The 24,270-nt window shown below is 36.4% G+C and overlaps 1 protein-coding gene across 12 annotated transcripts in view; it reads left to right on the top strand.

Moving 5' to 3' along the window:
* The window catches only part of LOC127799203 (probable LRR receptor-like serine/threonine-protein kinase At5g10290), a 65,231-nt gene extending 59,499 nt beyond the window's left edge, over positions 1 to 5,732 (top strand). For 9 of the 12 annotated variants that reach the window (XM_052333004.1, XM_052333005.1, XM_052333003.1 and 6 more), the window contains 3 exons: positions 871 to 1,215; positions 3,751 to 4,145; positions 4,686 to 5,673. In XM_052333004.1, coding sequence (XP_052188964.1) covers positions 871 to 1,215; positions 3,751 to 4,145; positions 4,686 to 5,000 — 1,055 coding nt within the window. In that variant the 3' untranslated portion in view covers positions 5,001 to 5,673. Of the gene's footprint in view, positions 1 to 870; positions 1,216 to 3,750; positions 4,146 to 4,685 lie in introns of all 12 variants that reach the window. The other 3 variants (XM_052333015.1, XM_052333010.1, XM_052333008.1) reach the window with 2 other exon arrangements.
* Positions 5,733 to 24,270: the final 18,538 nt, after the last annotated feature.

Here is a 24,270-nt window from a genome sequence, read left to right as displayed (position 1 = left end):
ATTTTGGTCAGAAATGTTAAGCAGTTTTAAACTGCCATTGCTGGAACCTGTTCGGTTGTTCAGATGTATTTTTATTTTTCAAAACCAGCACGATAGAGGATTACCTCATGTTTTATTTTTATTTTTATTTTTATTTTTAATATTGGGATTTAAGGTCTAGTGACTTGGTGGCTGGTAGTGCCAGGGGTCAGTGTGGAATAATACCACCTTATATTTATGTTCACAGCTTGCAAGTTGTTGGGTATTTGATAAGTGCAGTCAACTTGTGGAGAATATTCAGTGCTTGAAGATGGCTTTCTTTGTGGAATGACTCAAATATTTTTGGCAGTGACAAAATTGAGTGTTAAATAGAAACGCTGGTGTAAAATTTCCTGTTATAAACATGATTTTGAACTATTACAGTTCAGTTTATTGCTTATAGTTACCTTTCTTGGTTATAATTTCTTTAGTCATTTTGTGTTTGAGGGTGAGCCTTGGTGGCAATGCTAAAGTCGCTTCTTTGTGATTGGAATGTCTCGGGTTCTAGTTGTGGAAACATCTTTGCAAAGCTAGGGTAAGACTGAATCCTCCCCCAACCCTCACAAAGTGGGGAGCTTCATGCATTAGGGGCACCCATCTTTTCATTTTGTGTTTGACATATTTCCGGTTGTGTATTAATTTGTAGTGGGATTAATGCTTTAGAGACAAAGGTTTATGATTGTTGTTGTGTATGAATATTAATCTCTAGCTTTTTCCTACATTAATCCTTGATGATTAAGTTTATACTTTTAGTGGCAGTTGGATTCATTTGGATGTTGTTGGGAAATCATTTTGTTGAACTTGGTTTCCTTTGAGTAATTTCCAATACATTCTCTTATCTGTCATACTCAGATGAGGTTGATAGAAGAATTGCATTTGGCCAATTGAAAAGATTTTCTTGGAGAGAGTTACAGCTAGCTACAGACAACTTCAGTGAGAAAAATGTCCTTGGACAGGGGGGTTTTGGGAAGGTTTACAAAGGAGTGCTTGCAGATAATACAAAAGTTGCTGTCAAGCGGTTGACTGACTATGAGAGCCCTGGTGGAGATGCAGCCTTCCAGCGTGAAGTTGAGGTGATAAGTGTAGCTGTTCACAGGAATCTATTACGGTTGATCGGGTTCTGCACAACACCAACAGAACGCCTTTTGGTGTATCCCTTCATGCAGAACCTAAGTGTTGCTTATTGTTTACGAGGTAGTAGTTTTTTATTCGATTATCTAAATAGAAAGTGCTAATGGAAGTCTTCAGCCATGCTTTTCTTTTTCTTCAGAGTGGGGGTGGCTTTACTATAGGGTTGTGTGTTTTGTTGTTTATTTATTTGTTTGTGTTTTTTGGGGTGTGTGTGTGTTTAATACTAGTCACTACAAATGTGTGCGTATATACATATTTTATGATATTTTCCTCTTCTGTAGTGTAGTGTCTCCATTTGTAAGTAATAGCTGGTAGTTGTGATGCAGCACAATCAGGAGATTGAAACTAGCAACAAGGAATCAGAGAAAGGTAGAGTAACTAAAACAAGCTGCAATAGAAGGAGATGAAGATAAGGTCTCAAACAGCTGTCTCTTCTCTTAGAAATTTTGAAACAATTCTAGGAAAAGTTGATTGGAAACCCGAACTTTGTTGCCCTGGACTTCTGCTTGATTTTGATGTTTGTAAAAAATATTCAATCTTGGTGGTACTAAGTTGCATATTAATGTGTATAATTTGGTGTTAAAAGAAATATATGTTTCTTTGTGAGTCCCAATTCCAATTTTGTTCAATAAAATTAATTTTCTGATGTAGATGTTAAGATGGTTCGGATATGTGAGAAAGAAGACCAATAGATGCACCTGTGGTAAGAGTGGATGGAATGGGAATAAAAAGAGGCAGAGAAAGACCAAAAGGACTTTGTGGGAAACCTATAATATGTGATATAATGGTCTTGCGAAAGATCTGGTTATAGATAGAGATGATTGGTGAGTTAGAAATCGTATAGATGACTTGACCTAGTGATCGTTTAAGGCTTGGTGGAAGGGTGGTGTATTGTGTTTTATTCTATTAAGCTTTTCCATTCATACTTATTTTCTAGTAGTAGAATATTGAAGATGATTTCCCTCTATTTTTGTATAATAAAAAATATAGTGGATCTATACTTCACAAATTAGATACTAGGTTATTACATTGATATATTATATATTTGTAGAAACGTATCATATGTTAAGGCAGCCTTATTGGATTCGGTTTTGAGAATTTCTTTTCTTTTTTCTTTATCCTGGTAAGTGAGAACTTCTCTTTTTGCATGTCTTTGTTATGTTGTATTCATGTTCCATGTTTGTATATGTTTTTTCTGTCACCTATCTGGTTTTTGAAAAAAATCAATTATACACACAGGAAGTCTCCAACAAGTGCCTGTACTTTTACAAGTTTATTTGATTTTTATTTTTCCTTATAAACATTATTTACCATAGCCATAAACTCAAGTGCTTATTTCCTATATTTATGAATTTCCAATTTTTGTTTTCCATGGACCCGGACATATTTTGGTTAGAGTTGACTTCAAGTGAAGTGATCCCCTAATATTAGCTTAATCTTTGTGCAAGATGTGATTTGGAATGGTATTAGAACTCTAGTTCCAACTTCTTGGTGGTCTTGATTTTTGTCTCATAATCATTGTCTATTTCCTGGTTAAGTTTATCATTGTGTGCCTATTCTTTTTGTGTTACTGTATAACAGTTCTTTCTAATTGCCCCTTCACATGTAAAATACACATTATTGTGCCCACTCGTTAAAGCCTTAGCCTTTTGTGGTACTTGGCAATCTAACAGTTTCTGTAAGAAGGTTTTCTTTGAGATTATGATGATGAAAAGTTTGTGTGCAATTGTTTTCTACCAATTACTTCTAGTTGGAGTTGCTATTCTTGAAATATGAAAAGGTATTGCCTCATGCTGGGAATCATAATTACACAGGTGGCTTACTGAAACCTTGATTGTGCCTACGCAGTGTGAATGATGAATTGTTGGGACTTCGTATATGTTTGGACTACAGAGAAGTTGCTAACACTGTAGAATTAGAGTATACGTGGATGCTTCCAAATTGTTGTCACCATCTTTATTGTGCAAGCTGAGTATTTTTTAACTGATGTTGCTGCTTACATCCTATAATGCATAAAGCATCTCTACTTTGTTATGACCATGCTATGGTATCATAGCTTCTTCAGTTCAGAGATACTTCAAACGTTAGGATAGGGGCTCTTCCTGCACTATTTTGTGCTTATGCCATTGCTAGTTTAGGACATCTATCACAGTATTATAGCTAAATTTGCATGGAATGCAGGTTTTGAAAGCTGGCAATACCGATTCATGCTTTTTATTAACTAAATCTTTTTAGTTCATCAATGGTTGCCCCTTCCACAAAGTTGCTAATGGTTTTTAGGGATCATGGGCTGTATTTCCCTCTCAGATGCAACTGGCTGAAATTGGGATATTTACATGCTTCTTCTACAACCTCAAAAGTTATGGAGCAACAAACTAATAAACTACACGAATATCAAAGTCAATTCTAGAACTGCCCAAGTGTCTATTTTGTATTGTTGTAAAATTTGTATGGTTGACCGAATCAATCTTGTACATACTGGAAAAAAGTACATGCTTCTTCAATGGACACTATCTTTTATGGGTTTGATGATATATTTAATCATTTAACTTCGAGTAGAATTTCTCATGTCATTTGATCGATTCAAAACACTGAATGCAGAGCTTAAACCTGGGGATCCTGTTTTAGATTGGCCTACAAGAAAACAAGTGGCTTTAGGCACAGCACGTGGGCTGGAGTACCTTCATGAACACTGTAATCCTAAAATTATTCATCGGGATGTTAAGGCTGCTAATGTTTTACTGGATGGAGATTTTGAAGCAGTTGTTGGTGACTTTGGCCTGGCAAAGTTAGTGGATGTGAGAAAGACAAATGTGACAACTCAAGTTCGTGGGACGATGGGTCACATAGCTCCTGAATACTTGTCGACTGGAAAGTCATCCGAGCGGACTGATGTTTTTGGTTATGGGATAATGCTGCTAGAGCTTGTGACAGGTCAGAGGGCGATTGACTTCTCACGACTGGAAGAAGAAGATGATGTGTTATTGTTTGACCATGTAAGATAATCATCATGTGTTACTTTCTATATACATGTGTGCCAATTATATGTGCCTGCTTTGGCCCTCTCATTCCAGTTTTTACTTTATCTTTGCTCAATTAGGCAGGTTACAGTAAATATATGTTACATCTATGGGTGTGCGTTGATGTTATTTCTTGAACAGTCATCTTGATATTGCTTTCTGAGAAAAATATACACGTGTTTAATGCATTATCACTTAAAAAGGAGATCTATTTTGATTTTACCTTTCCTGTTGTTCACAATGTTTATGTATTTTCTCTTAACAGTTGGATACTCTTAAGAAGTTTAAACTTGCTGATCCCTAAAAATACAGAACTGTTTCTATAATTCTTTTGGCAGTCATTTCAGTTAACAAGATAGAATTTTGTTTCTGATACCAGGGGAGCTGAACTTATGAAATATTGAATTTCCATGGGGGTTTTGGATACCATAATTCCTTGTTACCAGCCTATCTTTCCTTTTTGGTTACCTCGCCTCTTCGTTGTCTACTTGTTAATCAGCTTATGTTTGCTTGTAGGTCAAGAAACTTCAAAGGGAGAAAAGACTGGATGCTATCGTAGATTGCAACTTAAATAATAACTACAACATCCTGGAAATAGAGTTGATGATTCAGGTTGCGTTACTTTGCACCCAAGCATCACCAGAGGATCGTCCTGCAATGTCGGCGGTGGTTCAGATGCTAGAAGGAGAGGGGCTTGCTGAGAGGTGGAGAGAGTGGGAGCATATAGAAGTTACCCGTAGGGAAGAGTACGAGAGACGACAAAGACGATTTCACTGGGGAGAGGATTCGGTTTATAATCAGGATGCCATTGAGTTGTCTGGAGGAAGATGATAACACAGAAAAATCTATACCACCAAGGTGTACAATCTCTCAATCGCCCTTCTTCCTTCACATAACAGGCATTCCTCCTGTTCATATATATGTTGTGGCTTCTAGTCCTTTTCCTCTTTAGTTTTTTCGCCTTCTGCTACATTTATGTTTTTTGCACATCATCTATATAAGACAGTCCTGAAAACCTAAAGATTCCTCTGCAAGGTTCATCCACAGAGAGTGAGTCAGGGTTTAAGACCAGGCCAAAAGGCGTAGTCTTAAGTCGAAAGACATAGTCAATAGACAACAGGTGAATATTCTTGTACTACCCCTTATTGGTCGCGAGGGTCGGAGGAGGCCATCTCCCTTGCACTTTGTGAAGCCTGTCTCGGTGTTTATGCAACGGCTTACAAGGGGCTGCCGGCATCATGTTGAGTACTTCTTGTTTCATCTGAGAAACATCTGGCATGTGATTCCTAATTTTGTGGGAAAATGTAATCTATTGTGTAGTAATAATGGTCTAATTTCATTCTGGTATTTGATTCTTGAATCACATAAAATGCAATGTGTGTATGCTGTTGTCAAGAGTTGATCTTGTTTCACTTCGTACTGATGTGCTTCACTGAGATTTGTTCAGTAAATGCACCAACATTATGTAGTAGCTGACAATTGAACTTGAGGACCTTATTTTGTACCTTGGATTGTTAGGCCAAAATTTATCATCTTTGGGACAAAACTGCCCCAAGACCCCAATCTTGATTAACAAGTGAAAGTCAGATGTATATGTGATGATGTTGGGATCGATCACCCAAGTTTGCTTTGACGGGAGTATCTGTAATAAGAGGTGGGGTTGGATTCTTTGGATTAGCTTATGATACTCAAGTCAATCAGTAACACTAGTAAGTGGTATGTAGTGGATAAGATGAGTTAAATGGATTCACTTTGGGGAAGGGGGGGAGGATCTTTATATTGGTAGGGGAAGGCAAAGCACTCGATATTTATCTTTGAGATTTTCAGGCTTAACAATTACAAGTTTGATGAATGACTTTTTGGGTTTGATTAGGATAAAAATAGATCTTCCAAATTTGTTTTGGATCCTTTGTGATTGAAATATGAATGTTACATTTGTTAACTTATACACTGAATTTGGGTTGAATAGTGTGTATGTATCAGTTTTGTTACTTAAAAATAGAAATACAATATGGACTGTACAATATTCAATTACCTTTTCAATGGTCCCTCGTCAATGTCAATATAGATTGTACAATATTCAATTAAAAAAAAAGTGGACATTCACATATTTGAAGTATATGATATATTTCTTTGTTTTATAAAAGGTGTGAAGAATAACAAGAAAAATATATAATATGCTTTTTGTATTGCAAGTCGCTCTTTGCATGTCTGAGGTAGCTATACTTTTGGATAGCATAAAACTTCTAATTAGATTCAACTATGAGAGATTTTTAAAAATATTAAAAAAAATTACATTATTTAACACAATATTATACTTTTTAAATAATTTAACAAATTATTACAAATTATCTCTATCATTTTTTCACTCTAGATAGAGGGTTCAAATGTGAAATTCATGTGAGTAAAACTCCCAATTATTAGTAGTTAGTTTTTAGAGTTCGATATTTGATTTAATTTTATTTATTTAGGTAGTGTGTTGTCTCTAAATAGTTTTCGTAATTTCAAAAATTTGGACTATCTTGAATTTGCTACTCTACGAGGGAGTGAAAAGTGTAAAAGTGCCTATTAAAAAATGGAAGTTGAACTAACTACTATGGTGGGTAGCAAGTTAAAGATATTTAATTTTTTTTTTTTAAATACGAAGGCTATTTAAAATCAAACAAAATTTAGCTAAATATTGATTATTTGAATCTCGTTACTAGCTGTTGTAGCCCTTTTCTCAGAAGAAGTTATCGCAAAAAGGACAACACTCCCAAAAGAAACAGTCTTCCTAGAAGGGTTCTCCCTGATTGATCTTCTCAATGACCCATGCAACGCTTTTCATGGGACCCACTTCCTAGAGCCATATCTTGCAAGTCAACACTATTTTTGGGAAAATCTCAACTCTCCCAAACAACGAATCGATCTTGCCCTAGACAAGTATTGTTTTCTCTCAATGTTGGTTCCTTCAGCGCAATCTCATTATTTGTCAAGGCTTGTCAACTTCTAGCTGAGATTTTCTTAAAATAAATAAATTTTAATTATTATATTTATGCAACAACACTAACAATACGTTTGATTACAAGCATGAAATTTGGGTGGAAATAAAATATTTTTTAGACAATTCAATTGTCTAGAATTAAATTATAGAGAAAATGTTAATTAAAAGTGTTTGATTTCCTTAATTTTTTTGCTTAAAAATTGTTATATTTTTTTAACTTTTGATGTTTGATTGCAATTATTTTTCATAAAAATAATCACATACATATGTAGATAATCAATAATCAAATACACAAATTAATAATTAACTACATAAAACAATCAAATATACACATATTCAAAAAAATAAATCAAATATACATACACAAAATAATCAAAATAACCTACTTGCCCAGAAACTTCAACCACAGTCGTCGTTGCTTGCCCACTGCCACCGTTGCCCGCTGCAACCATCGATGGTAGAAGAGGAAGGCCAACATGGTGGGCAATGGTGGCTAGCATATTTCCATGGAAATCAAATCTACCCCGGCTGAGAAAATAAATTCCAGCAAAAATGGCAAAATGGGGTCACATGACCAAAAGATATAAATCATTTTTCATGAAAAATTTGGATAATCAAACAAATCAAAATCTGAAATTTGAGTTAAAAATTGTCATTTTTCATAAAAAAGTGTGACCAATCAAACAGGGCCTAACTAGCTCTCTCACATGAATTTATTTTACGTACATGAATGATTTATAATATTTCATTAACTAATTTAAAATTTTATAATATTTTAAAGAGTTTCTCATTCATACACTCATCCCACCACCTAAAGTGAGAGAAATTTTCCAAGAATTCAAGGTTGGCCAATTGATAACATCTTGCACGATTAAGAGGTCACGGATTAATACTGGTGGTGTAACCTTTAAAGTGGGAGGAATTTTCCAAGAATTTAAGGTTGGCCAATTGATAATATCTTGTACGGAAAGAGCTCACGGATTAATGTAATGGAGTCCATCATCCACCCCTTCCATCCCTTTATATTTATAAATATGTCCGTTGAGTTTGATCTTAAAAATGTTTTGATATTTTAAATTTTTTTAAAAACAATTTTTATTTGGCATAAGAGCGCTCAATCAATAACCTATTACGTACTCTTTTAAGAGTAATTATTTTTAGGCTAATCTATTTATTGTTTCTGCACTCTTACCTTCTTTTATCACTAATCGGTCATCTAAAGGTCTTAAGTAGTGACTCATGCTATTTTTCTCTTGACAATAAAACTTAACCCCTATTGTCAAGTTTGATATTTGTAGTAATATTTATAATTATATCATATTAATGTTAATATATAAGATATTAAATCGGTTACTTTACTCTATTATCACTGCAATCATTAAATTTTAATTTTTTTGTTATAATTTACTCTTATCTTTTAATTTTTATTAATAAAAAAGACGCGATATACAATAATATAAATTTAAAAATTACTTAAAATATTAAAATTAACATAAATCTCACAAATGAATGACTTTGAGAGTTGTATTGAGGTAGACATAATTTGAAGAGAATTCGTAAAAAAAAAAAAAAACTGAATTATAACAAAAATCGAAATTCAATGACTTTGATGAGAAAAATTAAAATACTATAACTAATTCATTAAAAAAATACAAAATTAAAGCATTAACAGTGTGATTTCCCATGTAACGGACTAATTTTTACTATTGGCAGCAGCAGCAGCAGAGAGAACTGCTTTCAGGATCAGCAGCAGACTAGCTATGGCGCCGCTCAGCATCGCCATCCCCATTGATCTCATCAAGCTGCCCATCTTCTTCTTCTTCTTCATCTCTCTCCCAATGCCATCAACCAGAGAAGAAGCTTCTTCATCATCCCCATTTCTTGGGCGGTTCCAATAATCTTCCATCGCTGAGATATCTGTCAACTGGCTCGATCGATTGGTTCTGCAACACTTTCACAGAACGAGTCGCTGAACCACCTTCTTCTTCTTCTTCTTCTTCTTCTTCTTCTTCTTCTTCGTCGTCGTCGGCGGCTAACAAATGGGGTGGAACCTCCATGTCTAGCCGTTCCCACTCTTCAATCCGCAGGCCATAGCCGAGATAATGAACGCCTGACATTGCCAGAGCTTCAAGTGAAGCTGACATTGTAGCTTTGGCCAAGGCAGATGATTCATAAGACTATGGTTTCTGATGAAAGAATTCTGCTAGCGTGTGGGTGCATAGATAAGATGGTCCATATATATATATATATATATATATATGGAAAAATCAAACCTTCCTGTTCTGGTAATTCATCACGAGTGGCCAAACTGAATGCTTTCACACTGGGAAGAAATTCTCGAGACATATTTATAAATCTACTCTTAATATATCCTTCTCAAAAAGAATATACCATATGGTGTGTGTTACGTGTCTTACTTTACTAGTCAAAATGTGTTACAAAGTCTTGTTAGTTAGGATGTGACGTGTGATCTATCGATTTCTTTGTTGGAAAGGTGCACGCTTTGAAAGACCTATATATTTGGAGTTTGGAAATCTCTATTGGGGGTTGTGGTTGAGAATTCGACTTAATTGTTGTTATATTTGTCCGGGGCAAGCAACCAAATGTTTACTCAATACAGATAAAATGAGAGAGGGTGGGTACGTCCAAACACATGCGAGAACAAATTTGAGATCAAGTAAACACATCTTACCATAAAAACTCTCTACTATTTACGTTCGTTGCCTCTCAACAGAGCCGGTCCAAGGTTTAATGGGGCCTTAGGTCATAATAAATTTTGTGGCCCTCCACATTTATTGTGCGGGACTGTAGCACCACTCTACTTGCACGTCTTGATGAAGGTGGCTGCTGACCCGTATTTTTTGGAGCCCCAACCAACACTTGCTATATTTTTTGGCGGCCCCAAAAAATTGGGGGCCCTAGGCTTAGGCTTCAGTGGCCTATGCCTTGGGCCGACCTTGCCTCTCGAGTACTAATTGATGTGTCATAGACAAAAACTTATTAAAAGATCAAAAAATTCAAAAATTTAAAATAATTTTTTAAAATAAAAATGTATAATTTTTTCCTAATCAAATGAGTGAAGGGTCCTGAACAAAGTACAAATAAGATAATTTCAATGTCTAAAAATTCCTTCAAGAGTTCTATGAAAAGGATAAACATTGTGCATGAAGATTCTAATTTTAACAAATCCCAAAATAGCAAGATAAATGTTATCTATAAAAATTCTAATTTCAATGGATCTTAGAATATTAAAATAAATATTATCTAAAAGAATTCTAATTATAGAGAATTTAGAAAAACTCCATGTTAGGTAGGTCTTTAATATTGGTTGTAATACGATATTTAAGTATTCAATGTCTAATTTTAGTATCGAAATATTTGTGCAAAAATTTTTCTACGCGATTTGATCATTCTCTTTCTTGTAGGGTCTCAACAATTTGTAGTGACATTCCCAATCAATAAATTTATTGATAATTGTGTTTGAAGGGCAATACTAATTTAATTATTAAAAACTATGGAAAGACAAAACCTTGCGTTAGCCCTAGTTTGGAGGTTGACAACATCAGTCAAAGAAAGTGAAAAGAACACAATGTGAAAGCATTATACACAATAATAACATTTCTCGTGATCTTGCATTAAAGATGCCATGCAAAGCAGCTAATCAATTGGTAAACCATATAGACTCTTGAACCAAGACGAGACCGCAGAAGATCATTCATTGCTTCGGTTGACAAAGAAGAACTTTCAAATATGATGTCATCAATTACTACTATATTTGAGAAATTATATAAACACAGATAATTATCACAAATTAATGTAATATATACAAAATTTATAATAATTATTGTTATTACTCGAACATAATAATGAATTTATTGATCGTTGCCAAACTATTTGGATTCCGCCAAAAAGAAAATAATTAGAGGGCATAGGGAACTCTCTACACAAATACTCTGATGGTTAAATCAGACACTGAAAGCTTGAAAATCGTATTGAAACCAATATTAAAGACGTAGCTTTTTTAGAAATGGGAGTTTATTTATTTATAGAGGAATATGGAGGTTTCTTAAATTTTTTATAATTAGGATTTTTTCAGATAATATTTATCCTGATATTTAATTTGAGATCTATTAATATTAAGATTTTTATGAATAACATTTTTCTTGACGTTTTAAAATCTATTATAATTAGAATATTTATGAATAATGTTTATTCTTTTTCTTAGAACTCTCGAAGGAATTTTCAAATATCAGAGTTATTTGCTTTGCGCTTTGTTCGGGACTCCCCCTTCGATTAGGGAAAAATTACACTTTTTTATCTCAAAAAATTATTTTGGGTTTTTAGTCTTTTTTGGTTTTTAATGACCTTTTACCTATAATGCATCAATTATAATTAAAAATAATAATATTTTATAATAATTTATAACATTGAGAAAATCTATTGTTTTGGATCGAATTATTATGAATTTTTTTATCGTAGATTTGTTATCAATTTTGAGTAAAATTATTATAAAATCTATATGTATCACATCAATCAATATGAGAGAGTTATTTGTGTGTATATATTTTTCATTATGTATGGTGCGATTAATTATTAATGTTCAATAAATTACAATTATTTTTGTATTTAAATTGTTTATTTCCTAATAAATTGACTATTGTATTTTCATTTTTGCCAGCACGATTACTAAATTATTAGCCTATTGCACCGGGGCTTTGAGCGGATCTACCCGTTATGGCTCGCAAGCCTCAGGGCGGGAAGCCCATCCAGCTAGCTCAGCACAGCCTTTTGTACACGGGCCGGGTCGGGCCCGGCTGGGCCAGATTAGTAAAACAAAGCCCAAAGGCAGGCAGGCCCATCCTTCTGTCTTTGGGCCTAGCCATTGTCTTTTGTTTGGTCTAATGGTCATTGTAATGGTTTGTTCTTTAGCTTCACTGTATTCTCAGTGTATTGCCCATTTATGAACTATTGATTTCTATAATGATTATTATCTATAAATAAACAAAAAATAGAGATTCCTTACTTTTAATTTAAAATAGCTTAAAATGTCGCTTTAACTATTTTAGGGCTTGTTTACTCTTGAAAAATTAGAATAATTTTTTGAAAAATATCTCTACAAAAATAGAAAATTAAAAATTATAATCGAAACGATTTTTTTTCCCTAAATTGGAGAATGTGAAACAAATTTTTTTGTTTTCTAAAATTGTTCTAAATTTTAAAAAATATTTTAAAGATATTCTCTAAAGAAAACACGTTTTTTTTAATTTGAGTTTTCTTCAAATTTGGTTAATAATTTTTTTCTCTTTTGTTTCTCTTTTTATTAGTATTTCATTTGCACCTAACCACCCACTCACCACACCATCCTCTCATTTTCCCTGTCACCCTCCACCATTGCGATAGCAAACACAAACGATTTCTTTTTTTTGCCATCCCTTTCTCTACCATTACAGCAGTGAACACTTCTTATCACCTTTATCTCTCGGCTAGCACCACCACACCTCCCTACCATTTTGATGGCAACTCACTTTAATTGGAGACGGTGTATTGTTTAATTTTTTTTGTGACCGAATATCACACTATAATTAAATTAACCATATCACGTCCTTATTTATTATTTCCTTATCCTATTTCTCGTTATTTTTTTGGGCACTCTCTCCCCATGACTTTGTCGGGTCAGGTCGGGTCGGGCCAAATAGGCTCTAAAGGGTATAACTTTAAATTCAATGACAAAATAAACAAAGGAAAAATTAAAGTTTTTCCAAACATCTTAATATAAATCAAATTCTCAAATCTACCCAAACCCAAATTGTAAGCACCCCCGCCTGGATATCCCAGCCACCCGGACTACCCGAACGGGAGGGCCTACGGGAGGAGAAAAGAATGAGACACCAGACAAAGACCACCCCGGCATGCATACACAAAAAAATAAGAACAGCAGAAGCAAAGCTCAAGACATGCATGCACTATGGGTACCCCGCTAACACAGCGGTCACAAGATAAATAAATAAACACAAACTCCTGTGCCGACATACACAAGACTCGAGAAAACACCTGGCACAGTACGAAATAATAGAGTAAATTCTACTTAGACATCAGAGTGGATATGGATTGACGAGACTGCCTGTACACCGTACCGACTCGGTCGCTAGACGCTGACTCCCTTGCTCGAACCCACGCTGGCACTACCTGGAATGATGGAAAGCAAAGTGAGTCGAGAGACTCAGCAAGCATAAGGAAGAAAAGGCTGAAGGCTACACAAAACCAGAAATCTCACCCCAGAATAAACCCCCAGGTACACACAAGCCATGAGACGCTACAACACAACAGCTCAATAGCATAACAAAATAAAAGCACATACCGGTCCTTGGGGCCCACATAAGACACTTGGCACCCAAATCCTATACCAACCTGCCGCTGCCCTGAAAGGCAACAAATGTCTCCACAAACCTGCGCGCGCTGTCCCAGGCCGGTACTCCCGTCACCTGTATCCGTCGGTACTCCCGTCCGAGAACTAAATACTACTAGTATCCATGCAATGCACATAGAAATGCAATGGCGTAGTGAGCATCAACGTGATACAAGGCGCCCATACATCCAGGCATCAGGCCATGCTCCGCCCACATAGTAAACCACACGCCGTGCATATGCCGCGCTGGATGCAACCTAACCAAGCTAGAATGTCCGTGTCCAAGCATACTCAATAAATGAATAACCCAACATGCATCCCGTACCCATGTGCATATCAAATCATGAACAGTAATACAAGGTATCTAATCATGCAGTAATTCACATACTGGCAGAGATAGTCAGCAGTGCCCGGCACCGGTCAACGGCCAGTGACTAGGGGTGTCCACCCGACGGTCCACATCAGGGCCGTACCATAGTCTACCCCAACGTCACCAACAACCGACCCCTGCCCCACTGCTCAATAGCTCTAACCGAACCATAAATAAATCTGAGAAAAACCGTAAATAAAACCCGCACGACTAGGAACCTAGTTCCCCAACTGGGTTCAGCATCATTCCGAAATGAATGGGGGCGGTACAAACCCCCTTAGGCTCACAACGAATAAAATTATAGAAGTATCAGATTTAATTTAAATTAAAACAAATGAATAATAGTTCAACCAATAAGGCAATGTGCCAAATTAAAGCAAGGAAGGTGATAAAATACAAGAAATCACGGGGTCTTTCACGGGAATTAAAGAACACGAGAAGAGGGTTAGGAGCTTGCCTTTACACGACCGTTTCTTCTTTTCCTTGCACTCCCGCTGCGAAGTAAAACGTTTAAGAGCGATTAATAAACCCGTAGCTCGCATTAATTAAATCTAACCGTCTAAAATCCCACGTAGGCACACCGTAAATAAAATCCCATTAAATCTCATATTTATTTTAAATTAAATCATTCCTATTACTATTATTACTTATTTAGATACTTATAATCTTTAAGCCACATTTACATAAATATATACATATATATATATAAATATATTTAAGCACTTCCAAGAGCACATGGACGTGCTGCTGCCTCCAATTTATCTTTCAACATTATATGTACATATATATAAATATATCACTTCAATTTCTCCCCTCATGAACACACCTAATGAGCACACCCATTAATTATCTTAAGCTTCCCCAGTGAACATACACACGCACACAGCAACTCACGGCAAAAGGCCACTTAATCTTCCTCACACACATATTCAACACTCACTGTGCACCTGAACATATATATATATATATATATGTGTGTGTAAACTTACGCGCGGAGATATGCACACCCAGAAAACACGCCCAAAAGCCAATTTCTGCATCATAACCCTCAATCACACACACAGTGAACCACCCTCCAATCCAAGGTATACCCAAAACACAATTAAATGGATTAAAACTCAGTGTAAAACAGCCCCTGCGTGCTATAGTTTATATAAATACCTATGTTACATATATATATATATATATATACAGCGTGCTATACTCTGCACTCACACTGTTCATATCCAAGTCATTATTGAGAACAACTAAAAATGAAGAAGAAATCAAAGAGGGAGAGGAGAGGAGCTTGCCTGACTAATTAAACAACGATTAAATGGAGTTTAATCTTCTCTTTTCTCCCAAATTCCCTTCCATTTTCTTCCTCAACGCTGCTTCTTCTTCTTAAATTTTTTTCTCTTCTGATGCACGACCTCCACTGCCCAAACACACACTGAAATTAGCAATTTAAAAGGCAAAAAGAGAGCGGCCCAGCAAGCGCCGCGTGGCAGCCAAATGCTGCCCACCGCCTCACATGAAACGGCGCCGTTTTGGCACTTGAGGCTGATTAAAAAATCAGCTATTTTCCCAAACCGCGCACAGCTCCCCCCCAAGGCTCGAACCCACATCCGCCTCGCTGGTCCTTCGCGTGCGCGGCCAGCTGGGCTGGCTTCCACCTTCAACCATTACGCGACCTTAATTAAATTTAAGGTGAATTACGGTCACTTCTACTATTCACAATTAAACACTCCTAATTTTCTTTAATTGCGCATACACCCATGCCTCCATTTTCTTCTTATTTCACTTACACCCTAAAACTTTTAAAAATTCGCCAAATTAATTTATTTCTCAATTTTCGGGATATTACAATTCTCCCCTCCTTATTAGAATTTTGTCCTCGAAATTCGCGCTCAGTCCATGCCCTCAAGATACGCTCACATCTCTTATGATATTACCCAACATCACCTCCAAGACATTCCATATCATCATTTTCCAGTTCCCACAAGTCTAAGTTTATCACGCAACCGGTTTGACTTAATATACCAGCATATCTTCTCAATCCATCACCTCAATTGGAACACGATATGACCACTAATACCTTAATCGACTTAAGGAACATCATCAACTCAACCGTTCCCCAAAACTATCTCGACCACGTATTAATCTTAATAATAAACTGATTCACAGCACAAAGCTTAAATGCAACTAACTTCAAATGCAATCGGTAATGATAGGAGTGGGGTCACCCTCGAGAAGCTAATATTCGATAACGTGACCTAAACCTGCCACGTATTTACGACGCACTGGAACACGGAAACGATACAACATCCTCACTCACGAATTCAGCAACAATATCATTTAGTCTGACTTTTGCCAACTGATTCTTAACCAGGTACACAACATTTTCTCGGCAGTACTTTCTCCCACAATTTGCTGCGAATGCTCAGGATCCCATTAATAAATATGGGTAGTCAATCAGGATTTTCAAGGAATAAACATTCTTCATTCAATACATCCCGAGATCTAAAATGTCACCAGATGATCTCCCCTCCTTAAAGAATCGATAGGCCCAATTGTGGATCCCTCCTACGGCTCATTCGATAACTACCAACGCTCCACCTTGGCCTCCAAACCTCTGTTCATCAAGCTATGGCGGTTGTTTACAGTTACTCGCTTTGTGACCTCTTTCTGGTCAAACCGAAAGCAAACGATCATCGAACCTACATCCGTTCTCCCTGTCTGCAAACAATTCATCTCATATGGCCCAACTGGCCACACAAATAGCAGACAGATCGATGAAACTGGGACGACCCACGGTGATCCTTTCCCTCACGGTCTGCACCTCAGGAGTCCAATCCCAACCCCGCCGATAGCTAAACTCGTACAACATTAACAAGACCAAAGGTAATTTCTAACCAAAGATACTCAGGATGCTCAACCCATACGGTCCGTAAGTGCCTCCAGTATATTAGCTACCTCAAACATTAACAAATGGACCCTTTTACCCAAAACTAAGTAACAAAGTAATGATGATTTTCCCATTTTATTCACGACTATCCTTGTTCACCTTCAAAACACAAATGCACCCTAAGGAACACCCTTGGTCAAGCTATATCGTTAACGAACCCAAACAACATTCCATTGCTAGTCTCGGTCTCTAGTTTAGAAGATAACCCTTCCCAAACATGCACTTGCGTATGCCCTCATGTTCCGACATACTTTTGCTCAACTAAACCTGATACCTCTAAGTCTCCATTATCAACACAGTCATCATCATCGCAGTTAGGCCTTCCAGGCACGAAACTTCCAATTTATTTGCTTATCATACCTAAGAACAAAACTCCAATGTCCACACATTTACACGACCCATAAACATACCAATGAGTCATTTTTCCTTATTTCACCGACTTTTCCTATCGTCAATTCTTTCCTACCTTGTGGCAACTCATAAAACTTTAAGCACTCTACTACATCCTATCTCATTTACGCAAGTCCTCAAGTACGCAACGAACATATCTAATTTGTAATTTCCTTCCCATTGCTACACATGGCAAATACCGAGCTCCCAGCAAAGAGACCGACAGATAGGAAGAGAACTGGTGTCCGTTGGCCACCGGCCAACAGCTCCCTCACCTACAGTCGACTACTTGCTGTGCCTCGCTACTACCTCACCCATTTTCTTACAATTGCTCTTCAGTACACATGCATACACACCTTCCAATAAAAGTGACTTGGCAAGTCACGATAACATCATACATCACGTCCCCTCACACGTGGTCCTGCACCTTAACCTAAAACCAACCTATACACATAGGATTCCTTATTTAGACTCATATCCGGCCATTAAAGACAAGCTAGACATCTCTCTAACTCTACCCAACAACCTTGGTGTACAGGAACTCGTCCCACAAAATTGACTCAATGACGCTCTGATACCAACATTGTAAGCACCCCCGCCCGGATATCCCAGCCACCCGGACTACCCGAACGGGAGCGCCTACGGGAGGAGAAAAGAATGAGACACCAGACAAAGACCACCCCGGCATGCATACACAAAAAAATAAGAACAGCAGAAGCAAAGCTCAAGACATGCATGCACTATGGGTACCCCGCTAACACAGCGGTCACAAGATAAATAAATAAACACAAACTCCTGTGCCGACATACACAAGACTCGAGAAAACACCTGGCACAGTACGAAATAATAGAGTAAATTCTACTTAGACATCAGAGTGGATATGGATTGACGAGACTGCCTGTACACCGTACCGACTCGGTCGCTAGACGCTGACTCCCTTGCTCGAACCCACGCTGGCACTACCTGGAATGATGGAAAGCAAAGTGAGTCGAGAGACTCAGCAAGCATAAGGAAGAAAAGGCTGAAGGCTACACAAAACCAGAAATCTCACCCCAGAATAAACCCCCAGGTACACACAAGCCATGAGACGCTACAACACAACAGCTCAATAGCATAACAAAATAAAAGCACATACCGGTCCTTGGGGCCCACATAAGACACTTGGCACCCAAGTCCTATACCAACCTGCCGCTGCCCTGAAAGGCAACAAATGTCTCCACAAACCTGCGCGCGCTGTCCCAGGCCGGTACTCCCGTCACCTGTATCCGTCGGTACTCCCGTCCGAGAACTAAATACTACTAGTATCCATGCAATGCACATAGAAATGCAATGGCGTAGTGAGCATCAACGTGATACAAGGCGCCCATACATCCAGGCATCAGGCCATGCTCCGCCCACATAGTAAACCACACGCCGTGCATATGCCGCGCTGGATGCAACCTAACCAAGCTAGAATGTCCGTGTCCAAGCATACTCAATAAATGAATAACCCAACATGCATCCCGTACCCATGTGCATATCAAATCATGAACAGTAATACAAGGTATCTAATCATGCAGTAATTCACATACTGGCAGAGATAGTCAGCAGTGCCCGGCACCGGTCAACGGCCAGTGACTAGGGGTGTCCACCCGACGGTCCACATCAGGGCCGTACCATAGTCTACCCCAACGTCACCAACAACCGACCCCTGCCCCACTGCTCAATAGCTCTAACCGAACCATAAATAAATCTGAGAAAAACCGTAAATAAAACCCGCACGACTAGGAACCTAGTTCCCCAACTGGGTTCAGCATCATTCCGAAATGAATGGGGGCGGTACAAACCCCCTTAGGCTCACAACGAATAAAATTATAGAAGTATCAGATTTAATTTAAATTAAAACAAATGAATAATAGTTCAACCAATAAGGCAATGTGCCAAATTAAAGCAAGGAAGGTGATAAAATACAAGAAATCACGGGGTCTTTCACGGGAATTAAAGAACACGAGAAGAGGGTTAGGAGCTTGCCTTTACACGACCGTTTCTTCTTTTCCTTGCACTCCCGCTGCGAAGTAAAACGTTTAAGAGCGATTAATAAACCCGTAGCTCGCATTAATTAAATCTAACCGTCTAAAATCCCACGTAGGCACACCGTAAATAAAATCCCATTAAATCTCATATTTATTTTAAATTAAATCATTCCTATTACTATTATTACTTATTTAGATACTTATAATCTTTAAGCCACATTTACATAAATATATACATATATATATATAAATATATTTAAGCACTTCCAAGAGCACATGGACGTGCTGCTGCCTCCAATTTATCTTTCAACATTATATGTACATATATATAAATATATCACTTCAATTTCTCCCCTCATGAACACACCTAATGAGCACACCCATTAATTATCTTAAGCTTCCCCAGTGAACATACACATGCACACAGCAACTCACGGCAAAAGGCCACTTAATCTTCCTCACACACATATTCAACACTCACTGTGCACCTGAACATATATATATATATATATATATGTGTGTGTAAACTTACGCGCGGAGATATGCACACCCAGAAAACACGCCCAAAAGCCAATTTCTGCATCATAACCCTCAATCACACACACAGTGAACCACCCTCCAATCCAAGGTATACCCAAAACACAATTAAATGGATTAAAACTCAGTGTAAAACAGCCCCTGCGTGCTATAGTTTATATAAATACCTATGTTACATATATATATATATATATATATACAGCGTGCTATACTCTGCACTCACACTGTTCATATCCAAGTCATTATTGAGAACAACTAAAAATGAAGAAGAAATCAAAGAGGGAGAGGAGAGGAGCTTGCCTGACTAATTAAACAACGATTAAATGGAGTTTAATCTTCTCTTTTCTCCCAAATTCCCTTCCATTTTCTTCCTCAACGCTGCTTCTTCTTCTTAAATTTTTTTCTCTTCTGATGCACGACCTCCACTGCCCAAACACACACTGAAATTAGCAATTTAAAAGGCAAAAAGAGAGCGGCCCAGCAAGCGCCGCGTGGCAGCCAAATGCTGCCCACCGCCTCACATGAAACGGCGCCGTTTTGGCACTTGAGGCTGATTAAAAAATCAGCTATTTTCCCAAACCGCGCACAGCTCCCCCCCAAGGCTCGAACCCACATCCGCCTGGCTGGTCCTTCGCGTGTGCGGCCAGCTGGGCTGGCTTCCACCTTCAACCATTACGCGACCTTAATTAAATTTAAGGTGAATTACGGTCACTTCTACTATTCACAATTAAACACTCCTAATTTTCTTTAATTGCGCATACACCCATGCCTCCATTTTCTTCTTATTTCACTTACACCCTAAAACTTTTAAAAATTCGCCAAATTAATTTATTTCTCAATTTTCGGGATATTACACAAATTCTCGTGCATTTTGGGGGCCCAGTGTCTTAAGTAGAAGCAAAATTTTAGTGCTCTTTGTAATGATTGACAGGACAATGATTGGTGGGGGTGCTGGGTGGTGCTGGAGGCCGGTTTGAAGAGAGCATATTTGTTTTGTTTTTGTAAATTGACCAGCCGTCCGCATTCATGAACACAATTAGGAGTCAGTGTTCGGTTCATTTTGTTATCAAATTGATTGTATTATTTAAATTAAATATATTTAATATTTTTTAAAAATTAAACAAAATCAATAAAATAGTTACTTAAATTGAAAAAGTAAAAAATAATAAAAAAATTAAAAATAATAAGGTACAACCAAATAGAGATAATTTTATTCAAATAAGAATAAGTATTATTATTCAAATAAAAAATATTACTTAATTAAGAATAATTTTTAATTAAGTAAAAATAATATTAATCGATTAAAAAGTTTATGTCTCAAAGATTGAGAAAGACTAAGAAACTATTATGATTTCTTGGAGATGAAAATGGTCTCCGGAGATAGAAAATCAGGAGACTTATATTACGGGACTATTACTATTCTCTCGAAAATAGGAATCTAAAATTTCTTGTAATTGAGGGATTTTGATTAAAGTGCAAATAAGATAATTTTGATATTTGAAAATCTATTTAAAAATTATATGAAAAGGGTAAATATTATTTATAAGAATCCGATGGATATTATTCATATGAATCTTAATTTTAGTAGATCTCAGAATATGAGTGATATTTTTCATAAATCTCTATTTTTCTTTATAAATAAATGAGTCATCATTTAAAAAAAATATATTTCTAATACTGAATTCAATATTATACTTAAGTTTTTAGTGAAGTTTAGTATTTAATTTAAATACTGAAGTGTTTGTGAGAAAATTGTTTTCTAGCATCTAATTATTTTTTTTTATAAAATTTAAATAATTTGACGATGATATTCTAAAAATGAAATCATTATTAATCTTGAGACAACACTTGCTATATCAAACAATAATTGAAATATCTTACTGAATTACCTATAACAATAATAAAGAAAAGTTATACTAGAGGGCCAGACAATCTCACAGAGAGCCTTACATAATAGGGTTGGAAAGACAAAAATACCCTTCACTGCATAGCCAAACCCTCGTCTCTTTCCTCTCTCCTTTCTATCTCTCATGGTTGCGCGTAAAGCCCTCGCTCCTTTCTCTTTGTCTTTTTCGGGCAACTGTCGACCGCCGTGCCTCGCCTAGCTCGTCGCCTTGCCGACCGTTGCTGTTGCAGCAACGGTCGGCGAGGTGTGGTGACGAGAGAGGCAAGGCGCGGCGGTTATTGGTCACTCGGAGAAGACAGAGAGAAGGGAGGCAAGAGCTCTGCAAAATAGTTATGGGAGATATGAGAGAGGTGAAGATGGGTGAGAGTATTTGGATCTTTTTGATCCCTTTTGATAAGTTCGTCGGTACGCCGTCGGCTTTGTAGCATTTTTCAATAAAGAAATAGGTCATGGAGGAGTGGGTCAAAATGTAAATGATGACAATGGGAAAAAAAAGGGAAAAAATAAAAAGAAAGTTGCTTCTTCAGAAGGTTCTGATGGACTGACCAGACGCAATGCACCGCATTTTTCTCAAATGCCGACCATACCAGGGATAAAATGGTAATTTAGTTCGACAAATAATTTTAATATTTTATGTAATATTTAATATTAATAATTATATATTATATAATTAATTTAAGGTCAACTCTTAACACCCACCATTAGACAGATATTGCTTTATTTTAGGTGGCCACCTTCTTTGCTCCTTCGAGGTTCTATAATAACATGACTCCTTTATTTTAATTTAAAAATAAAAATAAAAATTAAATACCTCATAATTTTTATATAAAAAAAATCATCCATGCACTATTTCTCGAGTTTCAAAACGATTAAATAATGATATTATTACGAAAATTTAATAGAATATGTTTTTAGATCTTAACAATATTCTAATATAATTGACTCTATTATGTGATGTCTACTAAGTTATCAATTACAACGGTCTAATCTAATTTAGAAAAAATTCAAAACCAAAGAGTTTGCATTGACAGTTAAGTATGGGTAACATTTTCTTTATCTTTATTTTTATTATATTTTATCTTATCGTATCATTTTCTGCTTAGTTAGGTCAAGAAAGAGCTTTTGAATCTTCAACCGAATCCAACAAAACATAGTATTGTTACTTGGTACATCAGTGCCGGCCCAATAGTGAAGCCAGATATGCGGGGCATAAGACCCTTAAAATTGAAAGGTCCTTAACTTAAAAATTTGTAATATATATTTTTTTATTTTTTTAATAATAAATATTTTACTAAAAATTTAAATACAAAACATAGTAAACATTTTTATCTTCCCCTTTTTATTTTTCAATTTTTTATCGTGTTGTTGTTTCCAATTTCTAATTCTCATAATCCCATAAAATCCACTTTCTCTTTCTAATTTTTTTTTCTTCTTCTCCCTCTCCTCTTTCTTGGGCACACGTGGGCTTCGACAGTCACTACACATAACACATTCACTGCTTGTTTCAATTTCAAGCTTTACTTTAGCATCTGTCATCTGTTATTTGTATTATTATATTGTGATTGTTGGACCGACTCTCAAATATAAGAAAAATTAATACTCTTAAAAAGGTCTTGATAAATTTTTTCGTCTACGATTCTCAAGTTTATTAGGCCAACTCTATGGTACATATCTTACTTATTACTAGATGACTAACTAATTCATTAAAAAAAAAAGCCCTTCAACTACATCTTCTTTCCATAATCCATTACTTACATATGAAAGTACTCAATTTTAAACCTTCGTGATTATTTCTTTCTTATTTATGAGATAATAAGAGTAAAAATCTTTAAATTTTACCTTTGAAATAAAAAAATACAATTTCATAAAACAAACGATTGTGAATCTACTTTATCTATCCGAAATTATAAATAATGTAATTATGAATTTCATGGACAGTTGGGTCAAGTGGTATTAGGAGTGAAGATAAGTTTGAGTTAAAGTAAGTAAGATGTAAACCCTAAACGCGTCAAATGAGACCATTTATGGGGATTGTGACTATTTTTATTTGATAATTGAGTCATGTTACATGTACATTATTTTTGTACATCTTGGGCTACACAAGGTGTATCAATGACAAAAATACCCTGCGCCTCTCCATGTCCCTCACGCGTCTCAGAGGAATATTTTTGTCATTGATACACCTTTGTGTAGCTCAAGGTGTACATAAAGGTATACCAATAATACTTTCCTTTAATAAATTATCAAAAACGTTACATTTCTAAGGGAGGGACTGGTTTTTATCACATAAATTATCAAGGAAAATGCTATTAGTACATCCAGTTATTAAATCCAGTTATTAAAAATGGTTAATTGTTGGACTCCGGACTGATTCGCACGCCTCGTTCGCGCTGTACACGTGCCATCCAGCCACGTCATTGGGGCGATGAGGCCCACGTCATCACATCATTGTCTTAATCGAACGGCCAGGATCGAAGGAATCTCATCCGTCTTCCAGCAAAGCAACACGCCCGTATGTATGTTTGTATTTATATATAAGCCCCTCTCTAC

The sequence above is a fragment of the Diospyros lotus genome, chromosome 4 (genome assembly GCF_014633365.1).
Source record: "Diospyros lotus cultivar Yz01 chromosome 4, ASM1463336v1, whole genome shotgun sequence".
NCBI lineage: Eukaryota > Viridiplantae > Streptophyta > Magnoliopsida > Ericales > Ebenaceae > Diospyros > Diospyros lotus.
This window is presented reverse-complemented; position numbering and strand designations above follow the sequence as displayed.